Source organism: Denticeps clupeoides, chromosome 15 (assembly GCF_900700375.1).
Source record: "Denticeps clupeoides chromosome 15, fDenClu1.1, whole genome shotgun sequence".
In the NCBI taxonomy this organism is placed as follows: domain Eukaryota; kingdom Metazoa; phylum Chordata; class Actinopteri; order Clupeiformes; family Denticipitidae; genus Denticeps; species Denticeps clupeoides.
Genome location: NC_041721.1, coordinates 3177888 through 3193312, shown reverse-complemented (window position 1 = coordinate 3193312; position 15425 = coordinate 3177888). Strand labels below are relative to the sequence as shown.

General features: G+C 50.6%; 2 protein-coding genes across 7 annotated transcripts; both read right to left on the bottom strand.

The window, feature by feature from the left end:
- Positions 1–219: 219 nt before the first annotated feature.
- On the bottom strand, positions 220–6802 carry drc1 (dynein regulatory complex subunit 1 homolog (Chlamydomonas)). 4 transcript variants are annotated; one of them, XM_028954796.1, is made up of 16 exons: positions 6602–6802; positions 6426–6510; positions 4932–5044; positions 4128–4311; positions 3359–3496; positions 3200–3286; positions 3003–3125; positions 2791–2930; positions 2568–2702; positions 1369–1699; positions 1202–1291; positions 1043–1117; positions 899–978; positions 698–832; positions 505–607; positions 220–406 (listed from the first exon to the last, which is right to left on the bottom strand). In XM_028954796.1, the coding sequence occupies exons 1-16, from the start codon at positions 6724–6726 to the stop codon at positions 374–376; spliced, it is 1977 nt and encodes a 658-aa protein (XP_028810629.1). In that variant the 5' UTR covers positions 6727–6802; the 3' UTR covers positions 220–373. The 4 variants fall into 4 exon arrangements, with proteins under 4 accessions (XP_028810629.1, XP_028810630.1, XP_028810627.1 ...); XM_028954797.1 differs by having other exon boundaries at positions 1052–1117; XM_028954794.1 differs by having other exon boundaries at positions 698–978.
- Positions 6803–7781: 979 nt separating this feature from the next.
- Positions 7782–12120, bottom strand: klhdc10 (kelch domain containing 10). Of its 3 annotated transcripts, none has more exons than XM_028954980.1 (10): positions 11881–12120; positions 11157–11249; positions 10726–10947; positions 10490–10644; positions 9363–9511; positions 9150–9234; positions 9005–9071; positions 8889–8936; positions 8672–8811; positions 7782–8575 (listed from the first exon to the last, which is right to left on the bottom strand). In XM_028954980.1, the coding sequence occupies exons 1-10, from the start codon at positions 11963–11965 to the stop codon at positions 8366–8368; spliced, it is 1254 nt and encodes a 417-aa protein (XP_028810813.1). In that variant the 5' UTR covers positions 11966–12120; the 3' UTR covers positions 7782–8365. The 3 variants fall into 3 exon arrangements, with proteins under 3 accessions (XP_028810813.1, XP_028810814.1, XP_028810815.1); XM_028954981.1 differs by lacking the exon at positions 11881–12120 and adding an exon at positions 11475–11632; XM_028954982.1 differs by lacking the exon at positions 11157–11249.
- Positions 12121–15425: the final 3305 nt, after the last annotated feature.

Here is a 15425-nt window from a genome sequence, read left to right as displayed (position 1 = left end):
CCATTCTGCCGCGTTCCGACGTCTGGGTTCTAGGTCGTTCCGCTGATTTCCGACATCTGGGTTTTGGTTCGTTCCGACGTCTTTCAGCTTGTGGGAAGTCGTGTTTTTGGTTCTGGGTTATTCTGGGTTAGTCTGCTATGGTTTGGGTTCTAGTTCATTTTGACGAGCTTTGGCTTCTGTGTGTGTGTGTGAGAGAGCAATGAAACATACAAACAGAAATTGTATTTTAAATGGTCTTTATTTCACGTTTATTTTAAAAGCATGAATAAAAAGGCCGAATGCTCGTCACAGAGAACGGTGCGTTTTTCATTCCCCACTTGTTCCGTGTGTTAACTTCAGCCTCCCTGTTCCACGTAGTATCAGCTTAATGCACCTATTTGGATGAAAACGCCGGTTCTGCGTTCACCTGTCCAGAGGGAACACAAGGCTGAGATGAACCACAGTTCTACAGTAGACCAGACACAGGAACCGGATCCATCGCGGTCCTCGCACGCCCGCCGTTACCTTGGAGTCCGTGTACTGATGTAGCAGCATCCGCAGTTCTGTGTTCTGCTGCTGAACTTTCCGCGTTTCCGCCAAGAGCCTGGATCTTTCCTGTAGCACAGAACTACACACACACACACACACACACACACACACTCACAGTAACTTTAAAGAGCGGTTCCTCATCGTACTGTGCAGTACGCTCAGAACGTACTGGTACTTGAGTAAAGCCTTCTCCAGGGCGTTCCACGTGGCGAGTTTTGATTGGCTGATGATGTCCGCCATGTTCTCCCAGCACGGCGCGTGTCTCTGCGGGACGGTGGCCGCGGCGTCCCGCCCGGCGGGGACCCTGCACGCGGGAGTACACGTGAAGGCCGGAAAAGGAGCGTTTAAACGGCCGGACGCGTCTACTCGCCTGGCGGAGCGGCGCCGGGCGGTGAAGACGCGGAGAGCCGGCAGGACGTCCCCGGGGTGGAGGGGTCCGGGGTCCTCCGCCTGCGGGACAGACGGAACGTTATCCCTCCGTGTAAATGGGGCGGCGGTATTAACGCGGTATTACCTGCGTTACCTCGGGGAATTTGGTGAGGAACTCGGCCAGCTGGAGAACCTCGTCCTCGTGTTCTATTCCCAACGCCTGCAATTCATCAGCGGATCAAGGTCTGCTGGACGGTAATGAGATGTTGGACGATGGTGTGGATGTAGAGGAGCAGAAGCTCACTGTGAAGATCGAGTTGAGCTTCACCAGGCGGCGCTCCTCTTCTTCTAATGGAGCCAGCAGCGCCGACAGCTTCCTCTCCACCAGGAACCCCTGCGAACATTAGCCCCGCCTACGTCAGTCAGGTCCCTCAGCCCCAGGTGCCACGCCCCGAGTCCTACGCTCCTCACCGCTTCATCACACAGCATCTCCAGGACGCTCTTCATGGTCTTCACCGGGACGCCGCCTCCTCCACCCGTCTCCAGCGCCGCGCTCTCTCGCCCTTCCCCTTTCAGCACGAGGGCGGCCATCTGTAGGGCGGAGCTGGCTGTGTGGCTCCGGGACGTGATTGGCTCGACGTGCTGTGTGATGGGCGTGTCGGGCGGAGTCCAGTCTAAGCCGAGCAGCTGCTGGTGGATAATGCGGTCGAGATCTAGAGCCCGACCGACCAGAGCGTGGATCTCCTTCTCGTTCATACGCCACACCTCTTCATAGTGCCGGGCGTCCACTGCAGAAAAGTGTCTATAACACACACACACACACACACCGATTACATTTACACGTACGGCATTTGGCAGACGTCCTCATCCAGAGAGACGTACAACGTGCTTCCATGTTCCCATCGGTGAAGTCATCAGTTCCGGTTCTCTACGACTCAAACCATGAATACGATCATTTTATTCACTCGGCTGTAGGTTTTATTGCATAAGTCAGACTGTAAGAAAGTTTAAGAGATAAGATAAGAAGATCCTTTTATATCGTCACAGCAGGAGGTGGACACACAGACACCCAAATGTCGGCTGTATAATGTAAAAGTTCATGTACAAATAAGAAAATAAATAGTCCTGGAATAGAAAAAAATAAACCGGGGAATGTGAGTTTGAAATCAAAAGTAATATTTAGTATTCTCTAAAGAGGAAGGTCTTCAGCTTCCGTACGGAAATACTCAGCGACTGGGCTGTTCTGACCTCGAGGGGCAGAGACAGGGAAGTGTCTAGACGAGCGTCTCCCGTGTCAGTATTTTGAAGGTGCTGCTCGCCTTCTTTACTACATTTACGGCATTTACCAGACGCCCTTATCCAGAGCAACTTACAATCAGTACTGACAGGGACAGTCCCCCCCTGGACACACTCAGGGTTAAGTGTATTGCTCAGGGACACGATGATAGTAAGTGAAGTTTGAACGTGGATCTTCTAGGCCACCACCACCTCATTAGCTGTAGAGGAGGTAGACCTGCTAGACGGGAGATTACCAGGGACTGAACCAGTATTGACCGGTAAGGGTGGATCCGTCTGATGTTGTAGAGCAATATTAATATCGTGAGGATTTTGGCAATCTGAGCTACAGCAGATCTTTTTTTTGGATCGGCCACTCCACGTCACCTCCTCACCTCATCTTCCGCTGACGATCTCTGACCTGCTGCGTGACCTGCCGGTAGTTCTCGCTCAGCATCTGCTTCACCTTCTGCTTCTCCTTCTCCTGGTTGGTGCACTCCATCTTCAGCTTGTTCAGAGTGTCTTGCAGTCTGGGGTGAAGAGGAGCACAGGCCAACTGTTGGTAAAGGCAGATGTGAGGTCAGCTGACCGGGTTTAGATGTCGGCGTGGAGTTGGACCTGATGATCTGCCTCTTCTGCTGGCTTTTAATGACACTGCTCTCCTTGTCTTGTCTCTTCAGCTGCTGTAGGCTGTACTCCAGCTTCTCCTGGTTCAGCTGGAAGGTGGCTTTGTTCTGCTCCAGCTGCTGCTGCTGCCCCTGCGGGGCGAGTGTCTCTGTTTGAGCCACAAACCAGGCGGCGAGGACCAGAACCTCGGTCTGGAAGCTCACCTGCATGGTGGTCTCCAGCTGCTCCTTCACGTCGTTGAACTGCTCCGTTCCCTCCACCCTGTGCCTCTGCAGGAGAGAGCCGAACTCCTCCTTCCTCCTCATCCTCTCCTGCGCCGCCTCCAGCTGGAAACAGAGGCGGGGTTTGTGGGTCCATGCCCAAGGTGGAGTAGGGAAGTGTGCATGTGCTGCATCTTCACCTCCTTGTCATGCTGCCCCTTCAGTAGCTCCTCCCACCGCCGGAGGTTTCCTTCCAGCAGACACGTCTGCTCTTCATCGAACGAGCTCTGCACATCATATGTCAAAGTTGAGAGGTCAACACTGTTCAGCTGTGTGTGTGTGTGTGTGTGTGTGTTTACCTCGATCTCCTGTAGCTCCTCTCTGTAAGCCTTTATTAGACTTTTAATTTGCTCCTCCATCCGCACCACCATCAGCTCCACCATCTCTGCCTGTCGCTTCCTGTCCTTCACGTACCGCTCGTCACTGCTCTTCAGCTCCTAAAACACACACACACATCAACACAGGTCTGTCCCTCAACCGTCCAGGGTTCCCACGGTCATGAAAAAGCTGGAAAAGTCATGGAATTTGAAAAGTGAACGTTCCAGGCCATGAACAGATCTGGAATATGAAACAAACATATAAAGTTCAGGAAAAGTCATTGAAATGTGACCGACATATGAATGCACGGCATGAAGAACGTAGCTCCCGTAAGACTGAGCGAGGAACGTTTCTTCTACGTTTCCAACTGCGGCGTTTAAAACCGGCAGGTCTGTAGTATCTGAGCCTTCTTTTCATGGCGAGCATGTTGCTTCCGTATTCCAGCACCTCGTCGTGTAAATTACGGCTGAGGATCTAGGGCCGGAGACCGGGCCATTTCAGTAAAATTTAGTTTAAGCTACATTCAGTTTAACAATGTGTTGGTTTGTTTGACTTTATGTGTTTTTAGAGAACACGAAAAGAATAATTGAAAAGTCATGGAAATTCTTGTGTAAAAATCTTTAAGAACCCTGATAGTCTCGCAGAGAGACTATCGCAGAACATCCAAGTCTCGCAGAACATCCAATCAAATTCAGTCTGGCTTTGCTGAATTTGCTGTGTGTGTGTGTGTGTGTGTGTGTGTGTGTGTACCTGGTGGAGCTCGTTGATGAGTGTGTTTTTATCCTGGACGATGCTGCTACACAACTCAATCTGTGTGTTCACAGCGTGGCTGAGCTCCTGAGGAATCTGCAGCTCCGCAGTCGTCCTCCACCTCCTACTGACTTCCTCAAACTTCTCCTGACTCGCCTTCACTTCCTCCTCCATCTTCTGCAATCTTCAGACACACACAACCGAGCATTATGTCATTTAATTACATGTAGTTACTGGAGGGAAAGGAGTAATTGAATTACAGATTCATGATTCCAATTTTAGTCGTAATAGTGGCAACGTGTTTAATAGAAGTGTTGTAGTGGGAATCATGGATGGGAACGGATGTTGTGGCTGTTATGATAAAGTGATAAGTGATAAAGTGAAGTGATTGCCATTGTGATACACAGCAGCACAGCATACGGTGCACACAGTGAAATTTGTCCTCTACATTTAACCATCACCCTTGGTGAGCTGTGGGCAGCCATGACAGGCGCCCGGGGAGCAGTGTGTGGGGACGGTGCTTTGCTCAGTGGCACCTTGGCGGATCGGGATTCATTCATAATTGATTGAAAGTGATCAAATGTCATTGGTTACCTTTATATAGTACTTGAAATAGTTATATAGTCATTTAAAATATATAGTCATCTTCTCAACACCCACCACAACACACACTCTGTATAACTGAGCTATTTATGTGTGTAAATGTCAGTGTGTTCTGCTATTGGCTGCAAATGTACAGTTGCTGTGTGTGTGTGTGTGTGTGTGTGTGTGAGTGTGTGTGTGAGTGTGTGTGTCTTTGTGTACCTCAGTCTGCAAGCCTCCCGCAGCTCAGATCTTCTCTGGGATTCAAAAGTGTCTCCTGCCACCTGGATGTTGCTCACCAGCTCCAATCCATCAGTCTGCAGCTTCAACAAACGCTGCAACACACACACACACACGATCTTTCAATTTCAAAGAACTTTATTTGTCACCGAGGGGCAATTTAGAAGGCACAGTGGAGACGATACATTTTCAGTCTACATTTGTCTGCTTTTCTCAAGTTTGGACCCTTTTAAGGAAATTTTGCTTGCTGTAACGAGGAAACCACATGGCGAGTTGTTTTCTCTATTCAAATACTACTAAATACTACCAGAAGCACAGATGAACCGCAAACTGAGGATGCTCAAATTAAATTTCGCCGTTTGTCATGTGAATTTCGGGGGGTTGGTATTTCTCTTTTCTTCTTGTAATGGTATTGATGGTTAGTTCAGCACATAAACTTGTTCTCCCACCTTCCCTTTATACAGCTTTGCAGGGCACAGAGCCATTAGATGCCTTGACCTGAGAGGACTTCCAATCATTCTTGGAGATGACGCATCTATGTTCTTCAAGAGCCATTCAGTGAGTAAATAATTTCTCCATTTGTACAATTCAAATATCAAATTGTGCAATGTACCACCTACTGTCACAACATGAAAGACACCAATACATAAACGCACACAAAAAAAAACATAATATTAAATCATTCTATACAGCTGATTGTAGACAATTTGCTGTTAACCTGAATGGGGGGAGTTGTGTGTGTGTTTTTTTTTTCAAGCTTAAAAATTGTATTTGGATTGAAATAGTTTAATATTTCTATACACGTGTTCTATTTGCTGTATTCTAAAAGTAATATCTGCAAAAAGTAATATCTGCTGTAGTAAAGTAATATCTGCAAAAAAAATTTAATCACTGTTATTTTGGATTATCGTCTGGTCTTTTATACGGAGCATCATTGTTAACGCATTTGTTGGTTTGTTGTGTTTCAATAAAATAAATGTAACGTGCTGCATTGTGGTCATTGACAAAAGAATTTAATTGGGATTTTCTTATCCCAAATATTGTAATTTGTATTTTAATAAGACTAGAATTTTAAGTTTTAATTATATTAAGTCCTGACTATTGTACTTTTAAGTAGCCTCCAATTTTCTTTTCTATTGCTTATTATATACAACATTTTTTTTCCAATTCTGACCATTGTACATTTAAGTTGGCCATACTTGAAGAGATAACATTTTTTCTACTGTCGATAACTTAAACCTTTTGAGCAAACACTTGACAAAAATGGTTTAACAAATTATGGTTTAACAACAAATGATCCGGGTTTACAGTGTGCATGTCTGCTGGTCACAGTTGTGTGATGAGGATCTGGCAGCCAGTCCAATGATCTTGGAGCACACGCTGAAGGTGCCCTGTAGCCGATTTCTGCTCTGCATACTGGTGGAGTGGGACCAGCAGATGATGGAGAAGGACATGAGACTCTCTGTGGTCATTTACCTGCTTGCTGAGCTCGACCTGTTTCAGGCTCCTTCTGACCTCTGCTTGGACCTCCAGGTTCTCCCCGGGGTCCCCCTGCTCCTGCCTGCAGAAACACCAGACCTTCCCTACTCACCCTCACCATCTTCCATACCTTACAGAAAAGAAATGATTAGGATTGATATCTTTTTATTCACCGTCTCTTGGCCTCGGTCCGCGCTGCTCTCCGGTTCCGGCGCGCCGCAATTCGCTCCGCCGGGTCGCCGGACTCCAGGGACGGGAAGGCGGATTCGTCCGTCGGTCCGGGTTCGGTTCCGCTCATGGCCGCTTGGTCCGGTCCGGGCCCTCAGAACGTCCCTGGCCGCGGGGTCTGTTGATACTCCCGTTGCTCGGATACGGAGAGGGCCACGTGGTCTGTTGATATTCCCGTTGCTCGGATACGGAGAGGGCCACGTGGTCTGGGCTCCGCCCCCTCGGTAAACGCCACAGAATTACAAACGCTTTCCATGGCATTCGTCCTTTTTACAATTTTACATTTACAGCTGCTACACAAGCAGCTACATCAGACGCCCTTACCCAGAGCCACTTACAGTCAGTAGTTACAGGGACAGTCCCCCCCTGGAGACACTCAGGGTTAAGGGACATGATGGTAGTAAGTGGGGTTTGAACCTGGGTCTTCCGGTTCATAGGCGAGTGTGTTACCCGCTAGGACACTACCCACCTACCTATTTATAAGGCGCTTTTTACGATGTACACAAAGCGCCTGACAAATAGTACAGTGCCGGGTGGTCAAGCCAGAGGCAACAGTGGGAATGAAAACAACTCCCTCTAACAGGAAGAAAAGTGAAGTGATTGTCACATGTGATACACAGCAGCACAGCACACGATGCACACAGTGAAATTTGTCCTTTGCTTTTTAACCATCACCCTTGATGAGCAGTGGGCGGCCATGACAGGCGCCCGGGGATCAGTGTGTGGGGACGGTGCTTTGCTCAGTGGCACCTTGCCGGATCGGGATTTGAACCGGCTTCCTTAACCACTATGCCACCACTGGCCCAGAAAACCTTGACAGGGACCAAGACTCAGCTAGATGAACCCGTCCTCCTCTGATCAGCACGGATTACAATGAAATACATCCAGGAAATGGCGCAATATGAAGGACAATACAGTCCACTTGTGTATAATGAAGCAGCATCCAGGTAGTGTGTTGGGGTCAATGGGGGCCAAGCAGGACAGTCCATGTCACGTGATCACTCCGACCCAGGAGACACCCCCGGCAGGATATACCGTCCGCAGCGGAGCGGATGGTGAAGGTTAGAGAAACGAGAAGAGCGAGTTAGTGATGAGCTCTGAAGAAACAGGACGAGACGGGCCTCAGGATTTCGGTAAGAGTCTTTTTTATTAGAATACAAACATTTAAGAGAAGCAGGGAGCACCATATTCACAGTGATGTAAAAACAGTTGTGGGCAGCGGCTGCGGCGCACGAGCGTGACGGCGACAACAGAAAAGACGGCGCGTGGACATCAGAGCAGCAGAGCCGGACCTCCACAGGCGCCGCCGTTCCGCACGTCTCTGGATGAAGGTCCTAGTTAGCGATTCGGACATCTGCAGAACCAACATGGACGCGGACCAGGAGCACATTTAAAAAAAAAAAAAAAAACAACTCAGTCCAGTAGTCAGAAACAATCCCGGTCCTGGTAAACCGCAGCAGACACGTTCCACGTAAAACCTAACGGAGCTTCTCCGTCACTCCATATCATAAGCATGCAGAAAAGGAACTACTCAGTCGGCTCCGCCTGCTGATTGGCCAGAAAGGAGGAGGGAACATTCCACCGTTCTCAGAATAATTAAAAAGTGCAAACGCAACGGAAAAGGCCTCTCGTAGTTTCTGGGTTTTTCCTCTCTCTCTCTCTCTCTTTTTTTTTTGGTTTTAAGACGGGCCACGCCGCCGGCGCCGCCGCTACTTCAGCCGCTCCACCAGCTCCTGCGTCAGGCCCAGGTTGAGCAGCTGCATGGGCGAGAGCTGCGCCAGCTGCGGGAAGCCCCCGAGCAGCCGCTCCCAGCAGAGTTCCAGCAGGCTGGGCGCCGCCAGCCAGATCTTGAACAGCGAGCCGGTCCGCTTGTTCTCGTGGATGTTGACCACGCCGCCGTGGACGTACATGCAGCCGGCCTACGTGGTGGGGAGACGGAGGGTGAGATGCAAAACGGGCACACCGGCGGCATTCAAATTCGACAGGAGGCGGGCGAGCGAGCGAGCGTCACCGACCGGCGTGACGGCGGCGCAGTGGAAGTACGCCGGCTCGGGCATGACCGCGGGGAGACGCGTCCACTGGAACGTCTGCAGGCTGATCTTCCACAGGTCGTCCAGGATCACCTCGCCGTTGTAGCCTCCGCAGATGAACACGTCTGAAAGAGAGAGAGAGAGCGGTGGTTGGCGGGCCGCTCGGTCCTGGCCGAGCGGGCGCGGCCGCGCCGCCACTCACCGTTCTTGATCTGCACGCAGCTGTGGCACCTCCGCGGAGCCGGGTAGCCTGCCACAACACAACACACGCCGTCAAGCCCTGCGCACAACCGCTTCACGGAAGCCTATCGCGCTCACCTATCCTCTCGTGAGGTCGCGTCGCTATCTCCTCCCAGGAGTTGGTCTCCAGGTTGTACGCATGTACCTGAGGTGAAGGGTCGAAGAGGGGGACGTGAGAAACCGCGACAGCGGCAGGGAACCGCTCCTCTCGTCACCGCTCTACCTTGTCTAAAGGGTAGGACGTCCAGGAAGTTCCCCCGCCCAGAATGAATATCCTCTGACCGTCATGTGCAATTTCGTGCCTGTATCTGAGACACACACACACACACACACACACACACACACACACACACACACACAATGTAAAAGGGGTCAGGTATTCATTTCCAGTCCTATTCTGGACACAGAGGGTCAGGGAGGTGGAAAGGTCACTCACCTCTCCTCAGGGAGGTCGTCAGGGGGGTTGTTGGGCTTTAGGTGGATCCATTCTCGGGTGGTGAGGTCCAGCCGGTGGAGGTCAGTGCTGTAGATGTAGCCCGTCGTCCCGCCAAACACGTACAAAAAGCCATTTATGATGACCATTGCCTTGGGGAAGGAGCACAAGGCGAATAACGTGACTTGCGGGGACAGGCCCCCTGGAGACACTCAGGCTCGGGGGTTCGAACCTGGGACCCAATACCTGTTCCCGACAGGCGAGCCCTACAGAGGGTGGTTCCATCAGCCGAACGCACCATCCGTACCAAGCTCCCTGACCTTCAACCAGCCTACAGCAAGCGGTGCTGGACCAGGGCCAGGAAAGTCGTGAAGGACCTCAGCCACCCCAACAATGGACGGTTCTCCCCGCTGCGATCGGCGAAGAGCTTCTGCTCCCTGAAGTCCAACTCAACTCCCCTAGAAATCCTTGCACTAACCTTTAATTTTTAACGCTTTTTACCTTGCACATTTACCTTGTTATACTTTGTCACTTTATACTTTGACTCCACCTATTTGCACACCTTCACCCTAAATGTTACACATATTTTATGTTTTAGGTTAAAGACGTAAAAGTGTAATATTTGGTTATGTTTGCAATATTTGCACATCGGTTTTCATTGTATACCTGCAATATTTGCAATGCTGTGGTCTGTAGCAGTCGCTAAAAGCGTTTCACCGCATATCTTTTAAAGTGAAGTGATTGTCACATGTGATACACAGCAGCACAGTGCACACAGTGAAATTTGTCCTCTGCATTTAACCCATCACCCTGAGTGAGCAGTGGGCGGCCATGACAGGCGCCCGGGGAGCAGTGTGTGGGGGCGGTGCTTTGCTCAGTGGCACCTTGGCGGATCGGGATTCGAACCGGCAACCTTCTGATTACGGGGCCGCTTCCTTAACCGCTAGGCCACCACTGCCCCGGTTATGGGCCCAGCACGCTTCCGCTGCGCCACTCTGCTGCTCATCACCCTAGATGGGACTCGAACCCACAATCCCTGGCTTAGGAGGCCAGTGCCTTATCCATTATCGTACCGTGTACGACTGTGTACGTGACAAATAAAATTTGAACTTGAATGATCCCGCTCGTACCTGCCCATAGATCCTGTTCGGTTTCTTCCCTCTGCAGTTGAGCAACGACCAGCGCTTGTACTTGACGTTGCAGACATGGACGTCGTTCCCGTTGTTCTCCCCGAACGGAATTCCGGTCCCGCCGAACACCAGCAGGTTGTTTCCATGCAACACGGCTGAGTGCCGGAAACAGGGGGGTTAATAACGCAGCACAAACGGTAAAACCGGGGTAACGATATACACGTTCCGGGGCCCACCTGACATGGACGCCAGCTCGGTGGGCATGTAGCCCTCGGTGCGGATCTGCTGCCAGGTGCCCGTGGCGAAGTGGTACCGCCACAGCTCCCGGAACAGCGGGTAGTCCTCGTTCTCCGAGCCGCCCGACTCGTCGTAGTCCGGGTTGTAGCCGCCGAACACGTACAGGTTGGTGTTGTCCGCCACGCACCGGTGGCCGCTGCGCGCCGGGGGAGCGCGGTGCCCTGCGGGGACGGGGTGACAGAGGGTCAGGGGTGGCCCGAGGCACGTTCGTCCCGCCGGGGTGGCCCGCCACCGCCGCCTACGCCGCGCTCCCTGCGGACTTCGCCACGACGCGCCGCCCCCAGAAAATTCCACGTCCAGCTGGTTACAGAGGACTCCGGCGGGACATGAGAGACACGTGGGGCGAGCCCGTCCCTGCCGCGTTACCCACCTTCTCTCAAAAACCTGTTAGGGATCCGCAGGCTGGGACAGGGCTGGGGGAGGACGCGGCGAGTCTGGAGCCAGCGGACTCTCTTCTTAGAGCCTGTCACCACAGTGGGGGTCAGTCAGACTTACAACGCAGGACAATGGGAACAGAACAGAACACACACACACACACACCTCAGAAATCAGTCCAGGGGACACACACATCCACAAATTAAAAAAAAAAAAAAAAAAAAAAAAGCTTTCAGAAAATTTGCAAAGACATGTGTCAGACATGGAACCTCCAGCCTGCTGATGGAACAGGCGTCTGAGGTCCTTCACTCACTCAACACGTAGACAATGAGCCCGTTCCGATCCCCGCGGGTCCCCGCGACGCGACACGCAGCCTGCGTGGAAGCCACCATTACCAGGCCCCGCTCCGGACGCCGGGTCTGTGGAATCCTGTCTGCGGATCTGACCCCCCACCCCGGTGTGACGCCTACCTGCCGCGCCCGATGCGGAAATCGACGACTTAATTGCACGAAAACGGCAGATTAAAAAAAAAAAAAGAAGAAGAGAAAAACAAGCCACGCGTCACGCGTGACGCGACGCTGTCAGTCCGCGGCCGACGCGCGGCGTTAGCACAACAGCTAACGGCTAGCGGCGGGCTCCGCGGCTCCGGGCGAGAGAGACAGAGAGGGGAAAGCTCGGCCGCGGCCCGCCGCCCGCTCCTCGCCGTTGTCGCGACTGACCTGCCACTCTCAGGTGCGGCCTGCCGGACAGCCTCTCGAATTTGTTCAGCTGGTCCGGGCCGCGGGCGCCTTCCTCTCCCGACATTTTCCTCCTGCGCGGAGCATTAAAAGCGACGCGCCGCCTCGACGACAAATGGAGCCTCCATCAGCGGGCGCCGAAACCGACACCGGCGGCGACGACACGTCCCGCTGCTCCGCCGAACAAAACCATTCACAAAGTCGGCCGGGCCTCCGCCAATCACCGACGTCGATACCCGCACCGCGGCGGACCAATCAGCGCGCCGCATCTATTGTACGTCCGACGCCGGGTCGGACCAATCACACGCTTGTATATTATACGTCGTAATAATGTCACACAAACATAATAACGTTTGAAGAACTAGGTTTTATTCTCGTTCGTTAGGTTTACACAGGACGTTTATAAGTCAAATTCAAATTTTATTTGTCACGTACACAGTCATACACGGTATGATATGCAGTGAAATGCTTTTTGCGACTGCTTCAGACCACATTATTTCCAATATTGCAGGTACACAATGAAAACCAAGATGCAAATATTGCAAACATAACCAAATATTACACTTTTATGTTTTTAACATAAATGAGTAAAGTGAAAGTAAAAAGTAAAAGAATTGGTGCAAGGATTCTGGGGGTATTGAGTCCAGAAGTGATTGAAAGTGTATTAGTGTAATGTCCTATGAAGATTTGTGGTTGTTGAGAGCTCGTATAGCCGTGAAAACAAGAATGTTCGTACTTTCTCAAATCCCAACATGACAGATAATCCTTTTGAAAACTCCTGTTTTTGTATTTAATGTTACTTGTATGGGTCAGAGAGTAACGTAATTTCAATTCTCTGCATGTCCTGTACATGTGGCAGAATTGACAATAAAGCTGACTTGACTTGACTTGAAAACATGAACCGGTTAAAGGTTAGTACTGCCAAAAAAAAAAAACATTATCTGAGGACGTGAGGAGCCACTGAGGTGACACTGAGGTGACACTGGGTGCTGTGGCTTCTCACAATGACACTCACTTTCACTTCAGACGTTCGGATCTTCTGCCTTAAATCCGTCTTCATGTGAGGTTCTACGCTGAGCTAGGCAATGTAACACAGGACTAAGGCATAAAAGTCTTTGGCGACAGAACTGCACACTTTACATCCCATTAAAAACTCTGTGGTGACAAATAAAAACCTCATTTTCTGATGTTTGCACTTTGAACATCTGCATTGTCCATGCCATATGTAGTCGCTTGGCTGTGAATGCAGGAGTGCTGGACTGTTCTCTGTGTTCTGCTGTCCGATTCATGTTGCGGTTCTGGAGAACCACCAGAGTTCCGGACGTTGCATCTCTCCTGGAACGTCTCTGCATCGCTGTTTCGCACATCAGCGCATGCTGGCATGTTTAGAGCTGAACCAGTGGGAGAAGACAACTTCTCTGGAAGCTCTGGAAGCTTTTGCTGCACACGATGGGATCCATTTTGGCAGCAGCTAGCGAGGGATAGCTGGGCAGGAACCTGACATTGATTATCTATAAATTATGTGGGTGGTCGGGGTATAGTAATGTGTACAGGGTTACTAACAGATGCTCATGGACCAGGTGAGGAGCATCCCAGGAGTTGGTCTCCAGGTTGGACGCACGTACCTGAGATGAAGAGTTGAAGAGAGGACACGGCTATAAAGTGTGGGTGGTCGGGGTATAGTAATGTGTGCAGGGTTACTAACAGATGCTCATGGACCAGGTGAGGAGCATCCCAGGAGTTGGTCTCCAGGTTGGACGCACGTACCTGAGATGAAGAGTTGAAGAGAGGACACGGCTATAAAGTGTGGGTGGTCGGGGTATAGTAATGTGTGCAGGGTTACTAACAGATGCTCATGGACCAGGTGAGGAGCATCCCAGGAGTTGGTCTCCAGATTGGACGCACGTACCTGAGATGAAGAGTTGAAGAGAGGACATGGCTATAAAGTGTGGGTGGTCGGGGTATAGTAATGTGTGCAGGGTTACTAACAGATGCTCATGGACCAGGTGAGGAGCATCCCAGGAGTTGGTCTCCAGATTGGACGCACGTACCTGAGATGAAGAGTTGAAGAGAGGACATGGCTATAAAGTGTGGGTGGTCGGGGTATAGTAATGTGTACATGGTTACTAACAGATGCTCATGGACCAGGTGAGGAGCATCCCAGGAGTTGGTCTCCAGATTGGACGCACGTACCTGAGATGAAGAGTTGAAGAGAGGACATGGCTATAAAGTGTGGGTGGTCGGGGTATAGTAATGTGTGCAGGGTTACTAACGGATGCTCATGGACCAGGTGAGGAGCATCCCAGGAGTTGGTCTCCAGGTTGGACGCACGTACCTGAGATGTAGAGTTGAAGAGAGGACACGGCTATAAAGTGTGGGTGGTCGGGGTATAGTAATGTGTACATGGTTACTAACAGATGCTCATGGACCAGGTGAAGAGCATCCCAGGAGTTGGTCTCCAGATTGGACGCACGTACCTGAGATGAAGAGTTGAAGAGAGGACACGGCTATAAAGTGTGGGTGGTCGGGGTATAGTAATGTGTACATGGTTACTAACAGATGCTCATGGACCAGGTGAGGAGCATTCCAGGAGTTGGTCTCCAGATTGGACGCACATACCTGAGATGAAGAGTTGAAGAGAGGACACGGCTATAAAGTGTGGGTGGTCGGGGTATAGTAATGTGTACATGGTTACTAACAGATGCTCATGGACCAGGTGAGGAGCATCCCAGGAGTTGGTCTCCAGGTTGGACGCACGTACCTGAGATGAAGAGTTGAAGAGAGGACACGGCTGTAAAGTGTGGGTGGTCGGGGTATAGTAATGTGTGCAGGATTACTAACGGATGCTCATGGACCAGGTGAGGAGCATCCCAGGAGTTGGTCTCCAGGTTGGACGCACGTACCTGAGATGAAGAGTTGAAGAGAGGACACGGCTGTAAAGTGTGGGTGGTCGGGGTATAGTAATGTGTACAGGGTTACTAACAGATGCTCATGGACCAGGTGAGGAGCATCCCAGTAGTTGGTCTCCAGATTGGACGCACGTACCTGAGATGAAGAGTTGAAGAGAGGACACGGCTATAAAGTGTGGGTGGTCGGGGTATAGTAATGTGTAGAGGGTTACTAACAGATGCTCATGGACCAGGTGAGGAGCATCCCAGGAGTTGGTCTCCAGGTTGGACGCATGTACAGTTGGAACCAAAAGTTTAGATACACTGAATAAAAAACATATAATATTATATGTTATTAAATCATAGAAAACTCTTTCAGTTTTAGGCCCGTTCAGATTCCCAAAATAATTTCTATTTGCTTAATGTCAAAACAATGTGTGAGAGAATTATTTTGAGATTTTTTTATTACTTGCTTCAAAGTAAAAAGTTTACATACATTTGCTTTGTATTTGGTAGAATTGACTTTAAACTGAATGTCTTGACGCAAACATTTACATTTACATTTACAGCATTTACCAGACGCCCTTATCCAGAGCGACTTACAATCAGTAGTTACAGGGACAGTCCCCCCCTGGAGAC